We start from the raw sequence: 26558 nt of genomic DNA on the forward strand, positions 1-26558 counted from the left end.
CAACTCCAGACTGAGACAGAGTCCAGCCCCTCTCCAGGAGACCAGTTCCAGAGCCCAAGCCATGCGTAGAGGTGAGCCCGACTATATCTAGCCGGTACCTCTCAACCTCACGCACTAACTCAGGCTCCTTCCCCACCAGAGAGGTGACATTCCATGTCCCAATTGCCAGTCTTGGCAGCCGGGGATTAGTCCGCCAGGGGCCTCCGCGCCTCCTGCGGGTGGTGGGCCTGTGGGAGGATGGGCCCATGTCCCCTTTTCGGGCTGTGCCCGGCTGGGCCCCATGTCGAATTACACCAGTTTAAAACAAATTAAAACACACTGATGTGGCGGGTCCTCTACCCGCAACCAGAAATCCACTTGGCAAAGCAGCAGCTCGGTACTCTGTCCACAAGTTTGCGTCACACTCTAATAAATGTGGGTCAGTGGCGGTGAAGTTCACTACTCTCACAGGAACGCAATGTTTCCCACCATTCTAACAGAAGTTTAGTGGGACCCGCATCAAGCTTTCATAGAAAGGAATTAAAAACACCAACTTGCCCAGCTTGGACCAAGCACTCACACCTTCAGGTTTGCTAGAGAATAGTTAATTGCCCACACCTGAGCTTATGAAAGGGGCAAAGACCAGGGTTCCCAGACTCAGGTCTCACCTGTCACAAACAGCATTTAGAAAAGTTGATGCTTTGTTTTCATGTAATTAATGTCTTTGAAAGGAGTTGGTGTTCAGATTTATCATGTTCCTTTTTGGTTGTGGTTGTGATAGGATGTGTTGTGACCTCCTAGACTATGAGTGACTTTCATGTTGTGTAGTTGTGCTTGCTTCATTCTACTTTTGTAATTTACATTTCCTACATAGCAACACCCTCTGCACGAGCAAGACTTGCTATATGCATAATTCAGCTCAGCTTTTAGTATTAAAAGATTAAAAGCATCCACTGTCCTGAGTTAACAAGTGGTATGCATTATATTATCTATTGATACAAATCACATTTGTTCAATTCAATTGGCAGCAAATCACAACAACAGTTGCATCCGGGTATTTTATATTGTATTTTAAAGACCTTATAATGCAGAGAATGTTGGGAAAAGAAAACTCCCCTTTTAACAGGAAAAAAAACTCCATAAGAACCAGGCTCAGGGAGGGGTAGCCAACGCAACGGGTTGTGGGTGAGGAGACAGGAAAAAAGACATACTGTGGAAGAGAGCCAGTGATTAATAATAACTAATGGTTAAATGGAGAGCAGTGTATAAACACAGAGTGTGAAAAGATGTGAGTGAAGAAGAATACTCATTGAGTCATGCGAAGGCCCTTGCAGGTCTAGGTCTATTGCAGGGTAACTAAGCGAGGATTCAAGGTCATCAGATTCAACCCTAACTATAATATTTGTCAAAAAAGAATGTTTTACACCTAACCTTAAAAGTAGAGGGAGCGGTCTGTCTCCTGCATCCAAATTGGAAGTGGTTCCAAGCTGATTAAACTAACTCAAGCAGTGAAACACTAGGAAACTAAGACCAGGGACCAGGACAAAAGCATGAACATAACAATACACTCTGACAAAGCACAGTGGAAGACTAGCACAGTATAAACAAAGAGGATGATTAGGAGAATTGGAGACACATGGGAACACAGCTGGAGCAAACTAGTAATAACGAGACAAAAAAACCTGAACACAATGCACACGAGACGATGGCTGTCAAAATAAGACACGAAATAAGTCAAATACAGAGACAAAGACCTAGACTCAAGACACACAAACATGACGCCAGAAGAGAATAACAAACACATGACAAGGCCAAGAGAAAGAGGGGAGAGACAGATACATAGGGAGACAGCGAGAGAGAGAGAGAAACAGAGAGTGGGAGCACCAGATATACAAAGGGCAACATTACAGGCTGGGGAGACTAAAGGTAACTGTGAAATGCACTTCACACATGTACACACACGCACAGTTGTTTGTCGCCAGATGCCACGTTTATTTATCGTTTTCATTTGTTATGACCGACCACAGTCTGACAGCTCCGGTCTCAGCTGATTTCCAGTCTCCCCTCCGCTCCTCTCCCGTCTCACTATAAAAGGGAAGGAAACCATGATCAGTCCAAACGCCATCAGCTGTTCTCACCTGCGTCTCCAGCACCGCCCCGTTGAGCTCACTGCACCACTCCTCCCCTGCAGCTGCGCCCGGGACCACACCTCCGCCACAGTAACCAAGCACAGGCATGCTGAAGACAGAACACAGAGATAAAGACTAGGAACCACAAGTAAGCCAAGACAACAAGACTGAATTAGAAAAGGAGATCCTAAAAAAAGAGAGACTGAAGAACAGGAGGGGAACGCTAAAGAAAGCTAAACAACCTAAAGTCATATGAATTACACAAGAGATAAATTATACTAACAGAGAATTCATAAGAACAAGGAAACTAAACAATACCAATAGAGACTAGGAAAAATAAATCACTCCTTGAGATCAAAATAATAACGAGTAACAAGAATCAACACTCCATAAATACACAACACTGGGTCAGTGACCCATGACAATCTGACTTTAAAAGCAGGAAATTAGAGGTAATCCCAGTTTTTATGTATTTAAGACATTTCTGCAGTTTACTTAATTAACAGTGCTGAGCGCCTCAGACCCAGGCCTACACATGCACACTGCACAAAGATACATCTTTCCATATCCACCCTAACCTCTGAAGCAGATGAACACATTTCCTTTAGAGCCAGCAGTGACCTTAGTGTGTCAGGAAGAATCCCCATTTACATGAACAAATTGAAGTCTGTTAGACATAGGGTTGCCAACTCCCTGAAAAATAAATAAGGGACACCTCGTGGCCAGGGCCGGGCAACCCAGTTGTCTTCACCCTTCCCAGTGTGGTAGCTCTTTTTTTTGTGTGTGAAATAATTTTTTAACCATTTGACTTGAATTTGATTTAAGCAGATGCATATTCTTTGTGATATGACCATATGGGAAACAAATGATCATTCAGCCATTTATTTTTTAGCTCAAAATGACAACATTAACACAGTAAAACAGGTCTCTTTCTTAAACAGAAGCCTGTCATGCTTAACTTTTGAGAATATAAGTAAAACTTTCTTTAAAATAACTCTGTCCTGCTTAACTTAAAATTATATAAATTAATAGAAAACAATAGAACAAAATCATTCTTGTAACAGTGCACATTTAGTGCATTTAGTACAATTGGCTTCAGTTGAGGTATTATTTCAGCTTTTCTAATGCTAATCAGCTGCTCCTGTTTGTAAACCCGCTTGTTCCCATGATTACGTATCTTAACTCATCATCATTATTCATCTATGTATTACTTTTATGTATTAGTCATCTATTTGTTGTAATCATCTATCCTTGCAGTTGTTTATTACACAAAATAAATTATCACACTTCTGGCCACATAGCGCTGATATTCACTGCACATGCCCATATTAACCTTAACCAGAGGGTTTTAAAAAAACAAACCAATGTTTACATGCCATATCTGCTTCTGCCGTGGCCTGGTGGACAAGAAATTGGTTAAAGGTTCCCCGAGCTTTCACGCCCCTCATGTTCTTCATGTGCCCACCATTAGAAGCATGCCTATGGAAAAAGTGCGCCGGCACACAGTGCAGTGCGCTTTATAGGTGTTATCGTGCACTTTTCCAGCCAGGTGTTTTCCTTTTCCCATTCCTCCCTGTACTTTTGCAGCCTATTTTTCTTTCTCTGAGGGGAACAAACATTGCTGCTCTAATGCTGCTCTAATGCTGCGCTTACACTGTGCGATTTTTGGCCCATTTTGAGCCGATTTTTGAGTCATGCGACCGATTTGGTGATCTGCCCAATTTTGGCCTTCATTGTGCATCGTTTAGTATACGTGGGGTAACGAGAAGCGATTAACACCTCGAGCAGCTCCCGATCATCAATCGCTCGTGAGGGTGTCACCGCAGCTGCTCACACTGCTCACGCGCAAACATGTAAACGTCGGTGAAAAAGACGGAGCAGCACGGCAGTGCAGCGTGTGATCTGGACACAAGCGATGGAGGCACAACTTGTAGAACTTTGGAAAGCTCATCCGAGCCTTTTCGATGTGGCATCACAAAATTATCACGACCACAACAACCGTGAAAATAGTTGGATCTACATTGCTGCTCAATCACAGCTGCCTGATCAGTGTTTTTCATTAGCAATTTAGCAAAGTTGATGGTGGTGGTGTGCGTGTCTGTGTGAGTGAAAGAGAGGGGGAGCGAGCGACAGATTTTCTGTTATAACCTTCATTTTATGGAGGCACAGTGTGAGCACTCAGGTCGCATCAGAGCATCGGGCCGTATAGTGTGAGACCCTGCATCGTGACCTACCAACTTCTAACCCCTGCGAGTCAATCGTGCAGTTTGAAAATCGCAGTGTCTGCCCAGCTTTAGGTGTACTGTCATCCGAGACTTGCACCGCAGTGTCGGCGTTTGTTTCCCTGTTGGCCATGCTTCTTGTTGTGGTCATCTGTTGTCTTCCGGTATTTTCTCCGTAAGCGACCTTTCCTCGACCAATGAGATGAGCGGTAATCTGAATTGTCATACTCGAATTGTCATAAGTGTGCTGTCAGCTCATTGGTCACAAAGCAGGAGAGGGGCTGGGAATTATGTTTTCCAACAAAGCGTTAATTCCATTAAAAGTTATAGACTACTTTTGATTATCACTGTATTACGGGACAAAGTGCGTCCCTTATTAGCTCAATACGGGACGTGTACTTTTGTTTCGAAATACGGGACTATTCCGTTTTTTTAAGGGACGGTTGGCAACCCTAGTTAGACAGATGTGATTCAACCCAGTGCTGCATACTAGTTTTAATACCTACAGCATGCAGTGATCTGTGTAATATAATGTTATGGTTAACAGTGACAAATGCTGCAGAGATGAGTCCACTGTTAGAGGCCATAAAAAATTATTTATAACCTTCACTACTACTATTTCTGTACTTTGATAAATTCTGAACCCTGACTCAAATTCTGCAGTAAACCATTCCTTTGCAGATAATCATGTAGCTGTTTTACAATTATTGTTTCAAGATTTTTTTTTTAGATAAAAGAGGGGTTGGAAGATAAAAGGAAGGTTGGATTTGTGTAAATAAATAACCAACAGAGAGCCAAAAGTCCAAAGTCGACATTAGTCAAAAGCACAAGAGGTGAGGGTGACACAAAGCTAAGGTGCTATGAAATAGTATTTGTCCATTTCCCAATTTCTTTTATTTTTGTATTTATTTATTTATTTTTTGCAAATTTGTCAGACTTAATGTTTCAGATGATAAAATTAATTTTTATATAGCAAGGATAACCTGGGAAAATATGAAATTGAGTTTTTAAAAGGTTATTTCATTTATTAAGGCTATCCAAACCTACCTGGCCCTATGTGAAAAGGTAATTGCACACCTTGGTAAATCATGAATTAACTAACCATACCCAGGCCTGATGACTGCCAGACTTAATGAATGAATGTTACGGCCCTGGGCCTTGGAGGGAGTGAGACTGCCTTTTTGGTGTTCATGCAAATCCATGTGTGCCATGACTTGTGTGTGATTGGTTACTGGGAGACCCGTGCCAACCCTCTCTTATGCAGAATGAAGTGTGCCAGACCACACGGACGATCGGCTGCCCGGGGATCCCGTGATGCTCCAAGAGGCAATCAGTGGCTGATCGTGCCCACCTGTGGCTACAAAAGGCTGGAGGTCCTTCACTCAGTGGCTGCTGCTTAGGACTGAACATGCAGTTTGCCCTTCGTGCCTCCCGCGTCGATCTTTGTTGAACTTGTTCATATTGCTGAACTTTGTCAAACCTTGGTGCATGCTTTGAACTCAGCCTGATTAGAGTTTTGAGCTGCTAGCTGGCTGTGAGTAGAATTTTGTGATGCTGGCTTGCCTTAGTTAACCCCTAGCTTTTATTTTGTGTGCTGCCAGCTTGCCTTAGTTAACCTTTAACTTTTACTCTTGACTGTTCTTTCTTTATGTAATAATTGTTTGCCCAGTGGTCTGTTGAACAGCCCTGTCGGTTTTCTGTTTAAAGTTTGTAATTAAAACCTTTTTCTTGTGTTGCGGGCTCATGTATGTTACTCCTTCCCTGACGCCTAGCAGAGGGGGTTGTAACATAAGTGGCGGCTCGTCTGGGATCCTCCTTTTCCCCATAAGGAGAATTCCCTTTTGTGAAAGAGAGAACGTGTGTTTTGCTCAATTTTGGGATTTTTTTCTTCTTCTGCCCTTTTCCCTGTTTTGAGCGCCATGTCGGCTCCATTTTGTTTAGAGGATTTTTTGAAAGCTCCATCTGTTGTGCTCCTTGAGAGCTGCCGCAAATGCGAATTGCTGAAAATTGCAGAACACCTTAAGCTACAGGTCTCTAAAACACTCCGTAAGAGTGACTTGAAAAAGCGGGTAGTAGACGAGTTGGTGGAGGCTGGTTTAATGCAAGTCCCTGATCTGCCTGAAGTGCCTATGGTCTCTGGTGAGCCTAGTCAAACTTCCTCATTTGAGGGGGACCATAAAGATGGTACGGGTCATGACAGTGTGGGAGATGAGCGGGGGAAGACGCCGCGCACGCTCCCTCGCTATGATCCCCTTTCCTCTGGAAGCTCAGAAGCACGGGACGGGGCCCGGCTAAAGATGCGCTTGGCACGGCTCCAGTTGGAGGCCGAGGAGAGGGCTCAAGCCAGGCGAGCTCAATTACAGCTTGAGATCAGAAAGCTGGAAATAGAGGCAGATAAGACAATGAGGCTGCGTAAGCTGGAGCTGGAGTCTCAGCCACGAGCCTCATCTGTCTCCGCTGATGGTCCAGGTTCTGCCCCCGTGTCTACTACTCCTTATGACATTAGTAAGTGCATTTCTTTAGTGCCTGCATTTAAAGAGGCTGAGGTGGATTCTTATTTTGCAGCATTTCAGCGCATTGCTGGTGCTTTGCGGTGGCCTAGTGAGATCTGGCCCCTTTTATTACAGTGTAAACTGACTGGAAAAGCCCAAGAGGTGGTAGTTGCGCTTCCCTTAAAAGACAGTTTGGAGTATTCTTGTGTTAAATCAGCTGTGTTGCAAGCATATGAATTGGTTCCAGAAGCATACAGGCAGAAATTTCGGCTACAGAGGAAACTTCCCTCCCAAACGTATGTGGAGTTTGCCAGGGAAAAAGGTATCCTCTTTGACAAGTGGTGCTCTGCGTCAAAAGCCAGTGATTATGATTCATTGCATGAATTGATGTTGCTGGAAGACTTTAAAAAGTGTCTTCCAGAGAGTATAGTGTTATACCTGAATGAGCAGAAAGTAACCACTTTAGCAACTGCAGGAGTTCTCGCAGACGAGTATGTGCTCACCCATAAGTCCTATTTTCTGGTTGGAATAGAGATGGGTTATGCTCCTAAACCAGTTCACAAAGTCTATATCAAATCAGAACTCGTTACGGGATTTTTCCCCGTCGCAGTATGCCCAACCTTACCCATAGAGGGGGTTGCCATGTTGCTAGGAAATGATATTGTGGGCGGATTAGTGCGTCCTAGTCTAGAGGTGCTGGATAAGCCCCTCAGTTCTGATGCCCCAGAGATTTCTGTGACCCCAAAGCTGTACCCAGCCTGTGTGGTTACTCATGCCCAAGCCCGTAAAGACGGTTACGTTACCCTCGCTGATTCTGTGTTGAGGACCTCATTTTCTGAGGAGGGTGTCGCGTTATCTGAACAAAACAATGTTTTGTCTCCACCAGACTTTGTGAACCCTGAGGAGCCTGGTCCATCTGAAAAAGATATTCCACTGCCTTTGACCCGAGAAAACCTGTCGACAGCTCAGATAGCTGGCAAATCATTAAAGCCATGTTTTAAGCGTGTGGTAAGTGCTGAGCAAGCCAGCCATGAGCAACAAGCCTGTTCCATAGAACAAAATGTGCTAATGCCCTTCGTGCCTCCCGCTTCGATCTTTGTTGAACTTGTTCATATTGCTGAACTTTGTCAAACCTTGGTGCATGTGTAACCACGGTAACTTCTGTCCCTACTAACTGCCAGTCCCTTTATTGTGGCGGGAATGAACCCTGTAGAAGTTCCGGGTCAATCAGCTGCATGTCCCTGCTCCTCTGGCTGCTGTTGTCCCTGTGGTTGGCGTACTTGTGAGATATCGACAAATTTTACACTACAGACCAGTTGACAGCGTGCAATAACCCGGCCGATTCATTCATCTTTACACCACCTCACAATCGACTCAACGGTGAGTTATTTGTTTGTTTTGTTTTGTCACAATCAATGAAAATGCGGAGCCGCGATCGCACATCCTAAAACGCCGGTAAGCTAATGCTAGGCTACCGACAGTAAGTGCAATTATTAGTTTTATTTATTGAATATTGTTTTTGTTTATTCCATTATGACCGAATGTTGACTTAACGTATCTAGAGTTGAACGAGTGATTTGATTTTTGTAGTTTTGTCCGTTTTGGATGTTTTTTGTTACTTCTGATGAAATGCCAAAACGGCCTATGAGATTATTGAATCTGTTGCGCAACACCTGTGGTTAAATGAGTTTTGTAAATATATTTGAGTAACTTTGGATAATGTTTATTAGCTTTATTGCTGATATACTTTGATGGGACCCATGAGAATGTTTTTCTATAATAGTATTTTGAATGAAATTCATTATAAGAGATGATGGTTTATAGAGATTGACAGACCACGTGACTTTCGCGCATTGTATGCCGGGAACTCGTGGCAAAACAATCCAAGCATTTGCAGCACCGCAAAACGTTCATTCTTCGATTCCAATAAATTCTTGCTTTTTCTTTGCCCCCCAAAAAGGAATGTACAAAACGAAGGAGAACAATGCCGGTCCGTACAAAGACAGACTTGATGAAAAGTCAAAGAAAAGATACTAGGAAAAAAATCAAACCAGTGAAAGGGTCAGACCCTTACGAGCACACAGAGGGACAAAATACGTTGGTGTGCTGCCCAACTTTCACCACGCTCATATTTATAATTATACGCTTCTTGGAGTGAGTGCATACACTCGTGAAGTTTAGTAACTTCAGGTCACTGCAACAAGCCCAGGTACAGTCAAAGGAGCTTGCAAAGAAAAGCGTCTGGACTTCTTTAAGTTGCTTGAAGACGTTTCACCTCTCATCCGAGAAGCTTCTTCAGTTCTAAGGTCAAATGGTGGAGAGTCCCAGATATAAACCTAGTGGGAGTGACCCCCCACAGAGGGACAAAAGGACCCCCTGATGATCCTCTAATCGCCTGAGCCAAGGTGGGAAACTGGGCGTGGGTCCCAATCAGCCAGAGTTTCGGGTGTGTTCATTGTGAAACCTGGCCCCACCTTATCATGCGAATTCCTGAGGTCAGATGGCCCAGGATGTGAGTGGGCGTTAAGGCGTCTGGGAAGGGATCTCAAAACTGGATTATAGATGGCAGAGAGTTGGTGTCGTAAACCCCCGCCTCTGTTCAAAGATGGTCGCTCACAGTGGACATAGATTGCTTCTTTCACTCCTCTTTCAAACCATCTGTCCTCTCTGTCCAAAATGTGAACATTGGCATCCTCGAAAGAGTGTCCTTTATCCTTAAGATGCAGATGGACTGCTGAGTCTTGTCCTGTGGAGGTGGCTCTTCTGTGTTGTGCCATGCGCTTGTGAAGTGGCTGTTTGGTCTCTCCAATGTAGAGGTCTGAGCATTCCTCGCTGCCCTGTACAGCATACACCACATTGTTAAGTTTGTGTTTTGGAGTTTTGTCTTTCGGGTGAACCAGTTTCTGTCTGAGCGTGTTGCTGGGTCTGAAATACACTGGGATGTCATGCTTGGAGAAAACTCTCCTGAGTTTCTCTGATACGCCGGCTACATAGGGGATGACAATGTTGTTGCGTCTGTCCTTCTTATCCTCCCTCGCTGGTGTCTGGTCTTCTTTTCTGTGCCTCTTTGCTGACTTTAAGAACGCCCATTTAGGATAGCCGCACATTTTGAGTGCTTACTTTACATGTGTGTGTTCCTTCTTTTTCCCTTCAGGCTTAGAGGGAACATGTTCTGCCCGGTAGTGTAGGGTCCGGATTACTCCAAGTTTGTGTTCCAAAAGGTGATGGGAGTCAAAGAGGAGGTACTGGTCCGTGTGTGTGGGCTTCCGGTAAACTTCGATGTTGAGTTTGCCGTTCTCTTCAATGTGCACGGCGCAGTCCAGGAAAGGCAGACAGTTGTCCTTTGTGTCTTCCCTGGTGAACTTGATATTCTTATCCACAGCGTTAATGTGCGCAGTGAAGGATTCCACTTCTTGTGTCTTGATTTTGACCCAGGTGTCGTCCACATATCTGTACCAGTGGCTGGGTACTCTTCCTTTGAAAGAGCCAAGAGCCTTCCTTTCCACTTCCTCCATGTAAAGGTTGGCTACAATAGGTGAGGTCAGTAATTTGCACCAGAGGTACACTTCAACTGTGAGAGACAGAATGTGAAAAAAAAAAATCCATGAATTCACATGGTAGGATTTGTAAAGAATTTATTCGTAAATTAGGGGGGAAAATAAGTATTTGGTCACCTCGAACAAGGAAAATCTCTGGCTCTCACAGACCTGTAACGTCTTCTTTAAGAAGCTTTTCTGTCCCCCACTCGTTACCTGTATGAATGGCACCTGTTTGAACTCATCATCTGTATAAAAGACACCTGTCCACAGCCTCAAACAGTCAGACTCCAAACTCCGCCATGGCCAAGACCAAAGAGCTTTCGAAGGACACCAGGAAAAGTATTGTAGACCTGCACCAGACTGGGAAGAGTGAATCTACAATAGGCAAGCAGCTTGGTGTGAAAAAATCAACTGTGGGAGCAATCATCAGAAAATGGAAGACATACAAGACCACTGATAATCTCCCTCGATCTGGGGCTCCACGCAAGATCTCATCCCGTGGGGTCAAAATGATCATGAGAACGGTGAGCAAAGATCCCAGAACCACACGGGGGGACCTGGTGAATGACCTGCAGAGAGCTGGGACCAAAGTAACAAAGGTCACCATCAGTAACACACTACAACGGCAGGGAATCAAATCCCGCAGTGCCAGACGTGTTCCGCTGCTGAAGCCAGTGCATGTCCAGGCCCGTCTGAAGTTTGCCAGAGAGCACATGGATGATACAGCAGAGGATTGGGAGAATGTCATGTGGTCAGATGAAACCAAAGTAGAACTTTTTGGTATAAACTCAACTCGTCGTGTTTGGAGGAAGAAGAATACTGAGTTGCATCCCAAGAACACCATACCTACTGTGAAGCATGGGGGTGGAAACATCATGCCATGGGGCTATTTTTCTGCCAAGGGGACAGGACGACTGATCCGTGTTAAGGACAGAATGAATGGGGCCATGTATCGTGAGATTTTGAGCCAAAACCTCCTTCCATCAGTGAGAACTTTGAAGATGAAACGAGGCTGGGTCTTCCAACATGACAATGATCCAAAACACACCGCCCGGGCAACAAAGGAGTGGCTCCGTAAGAAGCATTTGAAAGTCCTGGAGTGGCCTAGCCAGTCTCCAGACCTCAACCCCATAGAAAATCTGTGGCGGGAGTTGAAAGTCCGTGTTGCTCGGCAACAGCCCCAAAACATCACTGCTCTCGAGAAGATCTGCATGGAGGAATGGGCCAAAATACCAGCTACTGTGTGTGCAAACCTGGTAAAGACATATAGTAAACGTTTGACCTCTGTTATTGCCAACAAAGGTTATGTTACAAAGTATTGAGTTGTATTTTTGTTATTGACCAAATACTTATTTTCCACCCTAATTTACGAATAAATTCTTTACAAATCCTACCATGTGGATTCATGGACTTTTCTTTCACATTCTGTCTCTCACAGTTGAAGTGTACCTCTGGTGCAAATTACTGACCTCTGTCATCATTTTAGGTGGGGGAACTTGCACAATCGGTGGCTGACTAAATACTTTTTTGCCCCACTGTATATGTGTATATATGTATGTGTGTGTGTATGTATGTATGTATGTATGTATGTATGTGTGTATATATATATAATATATATATATATACACACACACACACACACACACACACATATATATATATATATATATATATATATATACACACACACACACACACACACACACACACACACACACACACACACATATATACTAGGGGTGCAACGATATTCGTATCGATATTGAACCGTTCGATACAGTGCTTTCGGTTCGGTACGCATATGTATCGAACAATACAAAATTTTTAATTTATTTTATCAACTTTCCTTCTGACGATGCTGTCTGTGTTGAGCGCTCAGTGAATCTGCGTTCGACTACTCCGCCTAGGCTGCACTGTCGAGCCTAGGCGGAGTAGTCGAACGCAGATTCACTGAGCGCTCAACACAGACAGCATCGTCAGAAGGAAGAGCGCAGGGCAAGCTAGCGAGACAGAAGTTAAGCTCTCCTTGCAACATGGACCTCCCCCACCCTCATTCAGATCTGGCGTTTGGAATTATTTTGGTTTTCATGTGACGTATGACCCTGAAGGTAAGCGAGTCATGGACTAAAGTAAAACAGTATGTTGGATGTGCCATGCAATGCTCAATTACATGGGTGGGAACTAGTGTGTTAGCGCAGTTAGCTCGTTAACGTGTTGGCCGTCTAGCCCCATGCACGGGGCGATCGGCGGTAGCTCGTTAACGGAGATTTGCCGTGTTGTGGCGTTAAGGTCATTTCAACGAGATTAACCTGAAAGCACTAGTGGGAACACAACGAATATGACTGCACATTTACACCGACATCATCCTAGTGCAAAGACAAGTGGAAGCAGAAAAAAAACAAGCAAGCATGCCACTAACTTTAGCCGAGTCATTTAGACAGCTGTTAGCACATGATTCTCCTTATATGTTTAATATGCTGCTGAGAATATAGCCCAGAAGAAGCGGATAGTATAGCTTTTATTTTGGAAAGAGACATTTCTCTGTAATAAACTCTCTTTTCCAAACTATAAGGCAAAAAGAAAGTGCAGCTTTATGGTTTCATGGACAAAATAATTTCTGTGGCTGCAATATGACGAGCTAAATAACCAGGGCTGCACATAAGTGGTCCGCAGGTGCGCATTCGCTGTCAAAATAAAAAACACGCACAAGGGCTAGGGTTAAATTTAAAAACTGTACTTTTGAGTTAAAATATATATTTATAATTTTAATAAATGACAAATTAAAAAGGCATGAACATTTTTTTTGTATCGAAAAAATATCGAACCGTGACACCAAAGTATCGAACCGAACCGAACCGTGAATTTTGTGTATCGTTGCACCCCTAGTATGTATGTATATGTATATAAAAGACAGTACACCCGTTTGTTTATTTTCGATTACTTGTATATTTTGGGGGAAAAAAAAAAAAAAGATCATATTGTTCAATATACCTTATATATCTAATACCTAGGCAACAATGTGTATGAGAGAGAGAGAGAGAGAGAGGATTATAAGATCATCTGAGTGTTGGAAGCTACATCATGATATACAAAGCCTGCATTCTATATATAACCATAAATAAAACTTCAACCATCAAAAAAAAAAACAACTCCTCGCAGGTGAGATATTTCAGGCATGTCCTGAGGGGAGGAGGCCCTCGGGCAGACCCAGAATATCCCATCTCTTTAGCTGGCTTAGGCATGACTCAATGTGTGCCAACAAATTAATCAAGGAAACCAATGGATCAACTTGATTTTTTACCCAATAAGTTAGACGCAATGTGTCCTCCGAATGAGCTGGAAGAGGTAGCTGGGTTGAGTTCAGGCCTGACCGACTCATCTCAGACTGTTGCCCCCGTTACTCAAATTCAGACAAGCAGTACAACATAGATGGATGAAAATTGCTTTCTGATGGCTTATGCTGCAAGCTCATCAGCCCTACTTTCAAATCCCAAGGAGGGACAGGCAGTCCCCAATCTCACTACTTTAACTTCAAACACTAAACAGTAAAACCATCCATTCTCCTCCACTTATCCAATTCAGTGTTGCAAGGGTGCTGGGGCCTACCCCAGCAGCTGTAGGATGAGAGACAGGGTACACTATGGATAGATCGCCAGTCTGTCTCAGGGCTAACACAGACAGACAACCATTTCCATTTACCTTCAGGCCTATGGCCAATTTTGAACCAATTAACCTAATTCAACTATTTCCATGTCTTTGGACCATGGGAGGAAGCTGAAGTACCCAGAAAAACTTCTCATAGAAAGGCCCAGGCTAGATGGTGGAATCAAACTAAGGACCTTCTTGATGTGAGGCAACAGTGCTAACAACAACGCCACTGGTGGTTACAACTGTCCAACAATGAAAAAGCAAAACTTAAAAATATTCACTAAAAATCCAAAGCTGAAATCTATAACTAAGAATTCAAAACTCAGAACAGAAACGAACAACAGAAACCCTTAGAACCATGCCAGCAAGAGGTGATAGAAAGCCATGCATAATTTCATGAAACTTCCATAGTTGAAAACGGTGAAAAAAACAAAACTTCTGCTGTTTTTGTCTGTTCAGGTGGGACGGCTACAGTGTCCTCTGCTGCTGGTTGTAGGTGAGGATGATCAGAACTGGCCATCCCAAGAGTCTGCATTGGATGTAAGTTTCCTGTCACAACTTCCTATGTAAAGAAGGTGGTTGAAATAAGGTTAGAAATGGGATTAACCCTCTCAAGGCAGGCGTTGCAGATTTGCAACAGTTAAAAACTAACAACCTGATTACCCCACATACATATTTTATGAGGTTTTTTTTACTCAGAAGTACCACTGCAGGACTTGGTTGTGCATTAGCAATAAAAAGTTTAAGTTTAATTTGAGCCTGAGAGGGTTAAAAGAATCTGCATGCATTGCTTTGAACATTCCTCAGCAAACTGCCCTGGTTGATGTAGCACGGACTCCCAACAGAGTAGTAACCACAGACTGGGGCAACCTGTCAACCTCCAGTTGAGGTTCAGGCTTAGGTGTTCTAGGCAATGCCCCAGATCTCCAAGCGATGCTGCAGACATGTGTAAGCCAAAATAGCCTCATGATTGTCATCTCCCTGATAGCCCTTCCTTGTCAGAAAAGTGGAGCTTTCCATTGCTTGAACCCCCCCTTGCTGAGGATGTGTCACCATTGGGGAAAAAAAGTGGTTAATGCCATCACTGATGGCCAACACAGGAACTATAAATGATAACCCTGCATCATTTTATAAACCATCGAAGGGTTTGCCCCCAAGAGTCTCCCAGGACAGCTGATGCCCCAGGGGACACTGGGGCAGCTCCAAGAGTCCCCCAGGACACTGGCCACCCAGGGAGGTAGCAGGAAGAGGCTTGGTCCTGAAATCTTTCAGAAACAGGGAGGAGGCTTTTGTAGCCCCTGGCTCCAACCCTTGTTTTTCTGTGGGCTTTGTTCAGCTTTACCACACGGAGTGCTGCTTCCTATAGCATCGAGCTTGTGTCTGGCTCAGATATAGCAGATGGAACCACAAGTAGTTTAAGTAGACAGCCATGGTTTTCTACCTAAGATAGCCAGAGGGCAGTGCTTTGCTATCCAGAAGGAGGTCATAGCCCTGCTGGTTGCCACTCCCTGCTCCTTCATTACCTTTACCAAAAGTAGAGAGGTTAGGACGTGCTGCATTTCTATGGCATTTCAGATCCATCCCCCAGCAGTTTAGTCACTCGGTACTGGTACATCACTTGCGTTATCCTCCCGTTCCTGGATTGTCAGTTAAATATATAATTGCCTGCAACATCCAATTGGAACAATATTTCACTTCACAAAAATCTCAAAAATATATTTGAAAAAATTCTACTAAATAAAACAGAAAATAAAGCATATAGGGGGTAAAGGGGATCAAAACTATAAAATTCAAATCGAAATTTCTCAGGTTTTTGGTGCATTACATTTGGGATGGGTAATAACTTATTGAAGATCATTAGACATAATTTTGTGAGTTCTCTGGCTAGTAAGTATCAACATGATTTTTTTAGATAAAATGTTTTCAAGTTTGTGTCTGTAAAGAATAAATTATGTGACAACTAAAGGGCTTCACATAAAAAAGACACAACAAAACTATTTCAAAAATATAAGAACGTTTTACTTTCATGTTTTCCAGATTAAGGAAATGATGGCACGAGCGGGGAACAGTCATCTGCTCACTGTCCTGTCATACCCAAATGCAGGTCACTTGATCGAACCGCCCTACACACCACATGCCAGATCTAGCACCTTCAAGACCATTGAAATAGAAGAGAAGAGTAGGTTCACTTTCACACTGCAAGGTTGTAGACTGTCTCAGTTGTTCTTTGAGGACCAGAGGGGTCCACATTTTGGCAGGTTTGAGAAATGAATGTTATTTAAAGTTGATGTTCAGGTAATTTTGTGGCAAGAAAATGATTGTGAAAAAAACTCTGGACTACACATGCAAATTATCAGTAAATTTCTTGCGGTACCAGTTTTGGTAACAGCAGTTTTTTGGGGAGTCCTGATGTCTGTTTTGTTTTTGCAGTGATGTGTCTGTGGGGTGGACAAACGGTGGAACATTCTCGAGCTCAGGAGGATGCCTGGAAAAAGATGGTGGTTTTTCTCAGAGAGAATCTGTATGGTGGCAGAAACCCTACCTCATTTTCTCACCTGTAGTCAAGATGATGACATGAGTTCCAAAGTCAATCCAAGATGAAAATATTTGGCTAAAGACATAGTTAGGTGAGACGACAATGGAAGCTCTTCTGTGGCAATCAGTATATAATGCATTGCTATGAAGATATTGATTATGACCTTTGGATTCAGTTTCAATATTACTTATTAAAAATGTCTTCTTAATAGAAATAGTTAACGGGTGTAATGGCTTTTGTAGTAGGAAGCTGCCACTTCATATGATCATTAAATCATAAACTACTTTTACAGAAAGACAAGCAGAGACAATTGTTCCCCCACCAAATACTCACACAAACCAAAATATCTTCCTGCACTATACCGATTTAACAGGATAAACTGGATAAGGTGCACTGCTTTTTGACTGATGAATTCTAAAATGTTTTTACTACTATAATTAAATATCTAATATATTACAAAAAATTATTAGTGAAAATGACAAGTGGTGAAGAAATTTTTCAAACCATTCCTTTAGGAAAAGAAGCAATAAAATACTGAAAGCACATCAGTACACATAAAAATGTGCTACTGAAAACTGTGCATTCAGACTGACTATAAGTTTAATTTCCAGCATCAAATTCTATACATCATGTCTGCAGTAGTTGTCCTTTGGGGATCTCTGGAAAAAAGTTGTTTGTGAAAAATAAATATGTTGGCCTGTGTTTGTAAAGTGTATTAAAATGTTAATAACAAATAAAGGCTAAATTAAAAGGTTTGATCATTACATGACATGGTTAACTGTCAATATCTATAGGGACAATTAAAATATGAATGAATGTAGAGTGTAACAAAGTACAAATACACCGTTACTATATTTAAGTAGTTCATAGTTCATCAAGTTCAAGTTCATCAAGTTCATCAAATTTTATTCACCACATGCAGTGGCAGGTTGCCCTGCAGTGAAATGAACCCGCCCCCCGACCTTACACACACAACACAGACATCACATGGGGACACAAGTCAGAGAACGGTTGCATTACAGAAAAACCACTGAAATGTACACTACAATGGGAAAAGTACAAGAGGAAAAAAAGAGACCTCTACTCATGCTGGGCTATATGAGAACAGGAAACAAAAAAACTCCTCTGCACAGAAAGCACATAAATGTCCACAGTACAACATTATAGAGCACGTGACCAGCAACGGGGTTGGGTAGGGGATAAGGAGTAATCCCAGGCAACACAGCAGGCATCCTGCCACTGCGCCGACTCTCCAGCAAACTCTCCCCTCCTCGATTCAGAGATGGTCTTTCCCTTTTCACGTAAATGGCCTCCTTGACTGCGCGCTCAAACCAGCGTTCCTCCCTGTCCAAGATGTGTACATCCTCATCATTGAAAGAGTGTCCACGGGCCTGTAGGTGTGAATAGACTGCAGAGTCCTGGCCTGACGAGGTGGCTCTTCTGTGTTGTGCCATCCGCTTTGCCAGAGGTTGTTTTGTTTCCCCGATGTATAAATCCTGACAATCCTCCTGGCATTTAACAGCGTAAACTATGTTACTCTGTTTGTGTCGGGGGACCCGATCCTTGGGGTGGACCAATTTTTGGCGCAGTGTGTTTTGGGGTTTAAAAGCCACAGAGACCTGGTGTTTAGAAAAAATGTGTCTCAACTGCTCCGATACTCCTGACACACATGGGATCACTACAGGTTTTTGCTTAGGCAGCGGTTGTCCTTTTCTCCTGGATCGGCTGGAACTTTCTTTTGGTGCCTTCCCAGCTTTGACAAAAGTCCAGCTGGAATAACCACATTTACTCTTCTTGAGGTGCTGTTCTTCTGCTTGCCTGGCCGCTGTGTCTGTGGGGATGGTGTTCACTCGCACGATTTGATATCCTCGTGTCGGTGTTGTTCCCACATCATCATAATAAATGTTGGTTCAAGGTTCAACATTGCAAGTGACCAATCAAATTGTTGTGACGTCATACTTTTGCGACTTTGGAAAAAACCGCCTTAAAAAAAATCTACTTAACTTGCGAGAAACCGCCTCTGTCTGCCAATCCAGCACCGACACGAGGATATCAAATCATTCCTTTTGCACACAGGGCCATGTAGGTTTGGATTTTTTCCCCAATTAATAATACACACCTTCATTTAGAAACTGCATTTTGTGTTTACTTGTGTTAGCTTTGTCTAATATTTAAATTTGTTTCATGATTGGAAACACTGTAGGAGCAAAACAAGAGCAAAAACTATTGGTCTTGTTTTCAGCAAATGATTGGCATCATCATGTATTGCTTTTTGTCCTGGCAGGCAAAATGAATTGTGGCACACAGAGTTATATTTTATGTCCAGCTAGTTTTGTTGCAGGTAGATTACAACCAAATTCTATACACCATTATGATCATAAAAAACAAGATGCAGGTGATCATAACAAAAACCTTCCTAAGAGGCTTTTTAGTTATAGTGTTACTTTTTACTCACTGCATTTCATTTCATTAAGAAATCCAGAGATCTGTGTGTTTGTTTGCAAACAGCTGACATTATGTATGTGTTCTTGTAGCAAATAAACACCTCTCCCCCACAACAAACAGCAAAAAAAACAAACAAACTGAAGAGAAAACATAAACAAATGTTGTCCTGCATGGAATAATTAAAAATTGGATTTTGTATGTTTTTGTCTGCATGCATTTTGCATTTCGATGCCTGCAGACACACATTTTTAAAACCAGGTTTTAGGTGCCAAGTTTATAACTGTTTCTGGTGGATGAAATGTTTTTTGTTTTTTTTTAAAATAGCAATACTTAAAAAACAAAAGACAAAACTCCTTTCCTATTTTGAAGTTGTATATATACTTTATCTTCATTTCCATATTTTGTGTTTTGTTCTCTATGAACTCATTTTCTCTTCTCTTTCCACTCAGTCCCAGCCAGTCGGGGCAAATGGCTCCCTCTCTGAGCCTGGTTCTGTTACTTTCTGTTAAGAGGTTCCTTCACACCATCGCCTTCCCACAGTAATAGGATCTAATTGTCTCTTTATCTTCTAGTGTAACGTACCTTAAAGTGACTATTGTGATTTTATTTATTATAGACATAATGAATTGACATCGGAGAACCGGCATCTAGTTGTAACTACGACTTGTGTCCGCTAGGTGGCGTCTTTTCTCCATCTCTGCTGCTTTAACTTCGGAAACCCCTCTACCTGTGCAGTATTCTCTTAGCTTATTAACCTTATGTGTGACAGCACCAGTCGGGCTTCTTTTCTTCTCTTCTATGATGTGACTGACATCATTTCAGTTTGGTCCAGGATCGTGCAGTCCCTGCACAAGTCTGTCACTGGTTCTGTTAGGGGGAGCTTGACATGAAACTCATCAGCTTCGTGTGACGAGCACGAGAGCCGCCAGTGTTTTCTGTGACGTAGGCCAGCCGCACACTGCACTTTGGAGAGCTGCGAGAGGCGAAGAAAAGCATGCGCTTCTCTCTTGTGGACGCAACCGGCTGCTCTTATAAGGTCCATTCTCTGAATTGTCGGACACTTTGATATGAGACCAATCAGGACTGGAGAGGGAGGGTCCTGGGATTTTCCCGTGTGAGTCGAACCTACACTTGCAGGCGATCAGGGTTGATATTAACCTGAAGACATGACAATTTCTCTGACAGAACTATGATCAGCGCTGATCTCTAACTAAAGACACGGAGGAAAAGGTGAATTTTCACATCACTTTTTTGTTTGCGGATGCTGGATCGAAACTCAGTGGAGGAATTTGACTGAACAGGTTTAATGTGATGTTACTAACTGCTGGAGACACAAGACAACTGGCTGACTTGCGAAGCTGACGAAAAAACCTCTTCTTACTAGGATAAAAAAGATTCCTGAAGATTTACCGGTGATATTTGGCAGGTAAATTTTAATTACATTACATTTAAATTTTCTGTAAATGTAGCTACACATGTCGCATGTAATTGATAACGTTTTTGTGATCTATGGGAACATGTTGGAGCTTCGGATTCTGCAGTCAATAATCAGTTAATCATTTAGTAGCAGTTTACAAAGCTGCCAGTTTGCTTCTCAAGCTGTTTGTATGTTTCAATTAAAAATAGATTTTGGGACTGTAGCTAGTTCTGAATGCATTTGACTCAATCGTGCACATGAGCCCACAGTGTACAGTGCTGGCACGCTTTTACGCCCCCCCGCCACCACCCCTCCTTTTTTATGGATGCGTCTTGGTGACTTCGTGCGCATACCTGAAAAATGCTTGCGTGTTCTCCATGTTCCCACTGGGAAAATGTTCAGGCACGTGTGAGTACGCTCAGCTTAAGAATCTACACTGTACTTAGGATGAAAGGTGTTTGCTCCCTATTATGATGAGTTTGCGTGTGCAAGGCTCACTAAGTGTGTGTCTTAATGGCAAAGAGGCGTAGAAAAAGGGGCAAATAAATAAAAAAATAAAAAAATAAAGCAGAATTAACTGAAGGAAAGGATAAAAAGAAGTCGGTGAGCTGCACAGAAACAAAGTGCAGCTCACAGAGACAATGCGTGTGTGTGTATATATATATATATATATATATATATATATATATATATATATATATATATATATATATATATATATATATATATATATATATATTCTTTTTTTTTCCACTGTGCAGCATCCAATAAGAAGTTGCTGGCTTTATCTATTTACCTGGAATCTACTGCCATCATCATCATCATCACCCATCATCTAGTTCTGATGGATACAGCAAAGTTCATAAGGCAGGTAGAAACTCGCAGTTCAACCATTGTTTAGATACACTTATAGCCAGGTGTATGTATGAACTTGAACAGACTTTGGTATATGAGGAAGGAAGGGTTGTTGCAATATTGGGATCTCCAGCTCAATTTTGATCCCTGGGGAAAACGGTAAAGAGGCATTTTTTTTTTTTTTTAAAGAAGAAGCTGAAAGCAATACAAAAATAATAATGAGGATGATGATGATGATAATAATAATAAATCTGTCACAACACTATTTTAAAGGTGACTGGTGTAGACCAGAAATATGTTAAGAAACTAGTAAAGTGTGTATATTATATATATATAATTTTTAATTCAGTTATTATAGTGCCAATAAACAAACCAAAAAACAAACCAAAACAAACAAAATAAAAACCACTCTCGGACTAATAAAGGCTTTCTTATTTTATTATTATTATTATTATTATTTTTGTTTTTCAGTGGTTGCCACAGCAGATGAGCGCTTGATTTATCAAAGATTTTATGCTGGATAGGCTTCCTGACACAGTCCCCCCAATTATTCGGGCTTGGCACTGGCATTAAGAGTACATTAGTTTGTGTTCCCTGAGTTTGTGGCTACATGGTAACCTCTAATAGTTAAGCGGCTAACATTAATTTGTATCCTGGCCAGGTAAACATTTATAACAACTGTTAAGAACTTCTTGTTCAAACAGGAGCTTTACTGACTTCTCAAAATTCCTTCTAAAGTGTTGTTCATAATTGTGAATGCCAACTACTGTTAGTGAGAGGAGGTGCTGTGTGCCTGACTGTCTACACAGTGTTGTATTTGTCTCACCTGGAGGAAGCAAAGACAGCACTATTGGTATTGATTGTGTTATGAAAAAGTATCTAATCTGATATCTGTTAAATTTTAATACTGGTTAGTATCTGAGAATAATATTTTGACAATATTACGATTGTCTGTTGTTCTCCAAATACAAATTTGTCAGATTTTCCAAACTGGTGTTGTTCTTTTCTCTATAGTCTAAATGTGGTGTACTTTATTGTCTTTAGAACAACAACAGTGTCCGTCACTGTCACAAGGGCTCCCAAATGGAATACTAGTTGTTTCATCTGGAGAAGGTGAAGACTACTCAGTGTTGCTTATCTTTGTATACGCACTTGTCTTATTTGTAGGTTTATCCCCCAGAAAGAAATCTGCTGGCCTCTCAGCTTGCCTAGGTCCAGTTATTGTTAACCAGAGACAGATGGATAAAACGGAGTTAGCTACAAGCAGAGGTGGGTAGTAAGAGCTACGTTTACTCCGTTACATTTACTTGAGTAAGTTTTTTAAAAAATATATACTTTTTAAGTACCTTTTTTGCACGATACTTTTTACTTTTACTTGAGTACAATTATGAAGAAGAAACGGTACTTTTACTCTGCTACATTTGCAAAATTCGACTCGTTACTTTAAAAAAAAAAATTAGTTTAACACATTAGATAACATGCCGTCAGTGGAATTTCCGGTAATTTTTTCACCAATAAGATGTGGCCATGTCGGTGTCTTCAGTGAGAGCCAAAACAACAACTTTTCAGCATGAAACAACTCAATTCGTGTAACCTGAGGAAATGGTAAGTTTTCTCTAAATATCTTTTTAGCTGTGGTTAGCTGGATGTCAGTCTTATGTTACAGCAGCTGTGTCGAGCTTGAGCTGGCAGTAGTGATGTTCGATTCGTGAACGAATCGTTCAATACGCGAGAATCACTTTACTGACTCGTGAATCATGATTCACAAGCCCAACTGACTCACTGACTCATCCCTGTTTCTGTTAGCAAACTAATTTGCTTAGTAGAAATATATCTAGCTTATAATTAAAATTGTGTGTGGGGGGGGACAACAGCCAGTTTCTTAACAAAAGTATTTCTGCTCTGAACTGGAAGAAAAAACCCTGAGTAGAAGCTCACATCAAGAAAATAGCTCCTCGGTTCACAGTAGCATCGCTCTGCTAACATGCTAACAGCACATTTGAGCTACTCACCCCCTCCCTCCTGTGCTGAATCATAGAGCGAACGAATCACTCACTCACTCACTCACTAACCCCCTCCCTCCTGTGCTGAATCGTAAGCGTAAGCGAATCACTCACTCACTCACTCACCCACCCCCTCCCTCCTGGCTCACAGCTTCTTCTTCTTGGTTGGCAACCAATGTTAAGGTGCATTACCGCCCCCTGGCTCACAGCTCAGTGGACATTTGGATGAGAAAATATATATTTAACACATTTAAGGAAAATACTAATAAAATAAAAATAAACAAAATAAATGTTTATTAAGCAATTTTGATAGGAAATTGCTTAATTTTAGAAATGTTTTTGGTCTTTTTTGCTCTATAAAATAGTTGGGGTTTTTTTTTTTTTGAATCATTCATCTTAGCAGTGGGATTTACATGAAAAGAGAAACAAATTAAGTTTGAGTGAAAATGTACATTTTTTTGCACTCTCTGGTTGACTGACTCAGTGAATCAAATGACTCCAAAATTCGATTCACTTTGGTGAGTGACTCATTAAAACTCGATTCAGTAAAAAGAATCAAATTTACCATCACTAGCTGGCAGTCATATTTTCGGCGCTAAGTTGTAGTGAGATAAGTTTGTGGGTGTTTTGTGCAGCCTCGGCTGTCCTTTTAACTGCTCGCTTGTTAGTTAGCGTGAGCTATAAGGTAACAGGTAGCCTGGTTAATGACCCTGGAGTTCAACGCACATGCAAACAGCTCGTGTCTACTGCTTTAACTGTTAAAACAGAAGGCAATACTGCGGCTGACAGGGTTTATTATGTCAAATAGCAGCTTGTTTAGTTTAAACAGTCTGCAGCTGGGTGGCAGCTCTCCGCTTACGTACTCGGATGAGCTTGCCTTATCCTACAAGTTGTGCCTCCATCTCTTGTGTCCAGATCACACGCTGCACTGCGTGCTGCTCCACCTTTTCTTTCATTTCTGTGTTTGTGCGTGCACAGTGTGATAGGCGACAGGATTTCAAACTGGTTTGATTATCATGCGACCATACGATTGATGATAGGGAGCTGGTCGTGAGGTGTTAACTGCTCGTTACCCCAAGTATACTACATGATGCACACACGATTAAGGCAAGACACAGGCCGATCCCCAAAACGGTTGCACAACTGAAAAATCGGCTCAAAATCGGCCAAAAATCGCACAGTGTATGGCCAGCTTTTGGAGGCTAGCTCCAAGCAAACATCTGCAGCTTGGCAGTGTATACAGCACTATAATGACCAGACCTAATTATTTTGAAAACCATACATCTTTCCACAGGTCTCCACTTCATCAGACATCACCTAGACACAGAGCTGGATGAGGCCAGCACAAACAGCAGCCTAACTGACTAAGATGATGGATCCATGGGGTCAGGAAAGCCAGAAGCAGAGGAACTGGAGAGGTACCTTTCATATCCATTCACTGGAGGTATGGATGTATTGTATGGCTTTCCTCAGATCAAGAAGCTGTCGATCAAAGTCAATACAGCTCTTCCTGCATCTGCAGCCTGTGAGAGATTTTTTAGTCATACAGGACTCCTGTTCACTGCCAAACGGTCACAGCTTCACAGCAAGAACCTTGAGAGCCAACTGCTGCTGAAGCTGAACCACCATTTCACTGACTGAAGAAACAATTTACAGTAAAGTGAGCCATACACATATGTACATCCACATAGTGGAAATTTGTATTTGTCTTTTATAATGAGTTTTTCTCTGATTTCAGTATTTGTGAGTGTAGTTTTTACATTTTTACATATTACATTGTGTTAATCCACTGTCTATACTTCAGGGTATTTTAGTATACAAAGAACATTTTATAGTTTTGTTAGAATGTCTATTCCTGTGGAATTTTAGCACAGGTGTGTGTGTGTGTGTGTGTTTAATTCCTGCTGTCCGCCTTGGGAATAAACTTTTACTGATTATATCTGTTGCATCTCTGTGTCATTTGTTTCTGATTTACTTAATCCATCCTTGTATTTAAAAGAACCACCCCTAGTATGACATTTTGGCGCATCAGCTGTAGCCTGTTATGTTGAAGTTGCCTCGTTCTAATGTTTTCGCTGAGGCTGCTGTAAATGCGAATATATTTACTGTGTGTTTTGCTTGAAAAAGATTTACGTTGTGAAAAACTGAAATCTTGAAATTAGAATTGTTGTGCCTTATTTTGTGGATCTTTTTACATATATTCCTTTTGAAAATACTAAAATTTGTATATTTATTTATTTTTGTTTGTCTGATAGCATTTATTTATAAAATAAATCGGACATTTCAAACAGTTACTCGCTACTTACTCAGTACTTGAGTAGCCTTTTCACCAAGTACTTTTTTACTCTTACTCGAGTAGCTTTTTTGACGACTACTTTTCACTTTTACTTGAGTAATAATATTTTAAAGTAATGATACTCTTACTTGAGTACAATTTTTGGATACTCGACCCACCTCTGGCTACAAGTAAGTAAGAAACAAGCAAATTTTAGTGGCAATTGCAACCTTGGCCAAAAGATGGCAGTAATGTACAGGATGGATACAAACAGAAGTAGCTTTATGCCAGCGTTGTCTGTGATGAAAGAAGAGAGACTGCTTTACTTTGGTAAATTTTAATTCATGTATATTTTTAGATATGACAGGGAAAGCACTGCTGGCCTTGCTTGTCCTGACGGAATGCCACTAGTTTTAATATTTTCTAATGTATGATGACAATCTGGAGACCAGGTGAACTTTTTGGGGGCACTTAACCATTGAGTGGAGCAACAGGGGAAAGGTTTTTGCAGAAATGTCTATAATAACCCACCATCCCCCAGAAGTGCTGCAACTCAAACCTGGATGAAGGCGACGGGAAAATAAGAATAGCTTAATGGGTATTTTTGTCCACTACCCACTACCCACTATTTTACACATGTACACCACCGTAGCTCCCCAAAACTCACACTGCACAAATTTATGGTCAGATTTGCATCTGCCACCCTCTCAAACACTACTCGGCTGTTCAACATGCTCAAACCCACAAAATCACCATATCATCTATATATGTTTCACAGCCTGGCACCCTAGTCTGTCATGGTTCTGGGTCGGTGACCCCGTGTTTTTGATTTTTGTACTCTTATTTTTGATATTATGAATTATGACAGTTTGTGTTTTGGTTTCCCAGTGTTTATTCGGTGCTCCCTCTGTTTTCCATCGTCTCTGCCTGTGTATGCCTGTGTATCCCCTGTAATGTAGTCAGGTCTCTGTGTTAAGCCCGTGTCTCTTAGTCTGTCTTTGTGTTTGTGTTTCCTGTT

General features: G+C 41.8%; 2 protein-coding genes across 5 annotated transcripts in view; both read left to right on the forward strand.

Moving 5' to 3' along the window:
- Positions 1–17300, forward strand: part of LOC147325226 (peroxisomal succinyl-coenzyme A thioesterase-like) — a 29825-nt gene extending 12525 nt beyond the window's left edge. Inside the window, exons 1-5 of one of the 3 annotated variants that reach the window (XR_015130301.1) lie at positions 2086–2256; positions 5595–7830; positions 8004–8202; positions 14469–14549; positions 16047–16074. Coding sequence is in view for 1 of the 3 variants with exons in the window: in XM_086299633.1 (XP_086155759.1) it covers positions 14469–14549; positions 16047–16188; positions 16440–16570 (354 nt within the window). In the remaining 2 variants the exon portion in view is untranslated. Of the gene's footprint in view, positions 1–2085; positions 2257–5594; positions 8203–14468; positions 14550–16046; positions 16189–16439 lie in introns of those variants that run through there. The other 2 variants (XR_015130300.1, XM_086299633.1) reach the window with 2 other exon arrangements.
- Positions 17301–19876: 2576 nt separating this feature from the next.
- The window catches only part of LOC147325227 (metabotropic glutamate receptor 8-like), a 143414-nt gene continuing 136732 nt past the window's right edge, over positions 19877–26558 (forward strand). For both annotated transcript variants that reach the window (XM_086299634.1, XM_086299635.1), the window contains exon 1: positions 19877–20416. The gene's annotated coding sequence lies outside the window, so the exon portion shown is untranslated. The remainder of the gene's footprint in view (positions 20417–26558) is intronic.

The sequence above is a fragment of the Aulonocara sp. 'chitande type north' Nkhata Bay genome, linkage group LG7 (assembly GCF_057382095.1).
Source record: "Aulonocara sp. 'chitande type north' Nkhata Bay isolate Kocher_YH1m ecotype deep benthic linkage group LG7, A_spYH_male_GT1.1, whole genome shotgun sequence".
NCBI classification, from domain to species: Eukaryota; Metazoa; Chordata; class Actinopteri; order Cichliformes; family Cichlidae; genus Aulonocara; species Aulonocara sp. 'chitande type north' Nkhata Bay.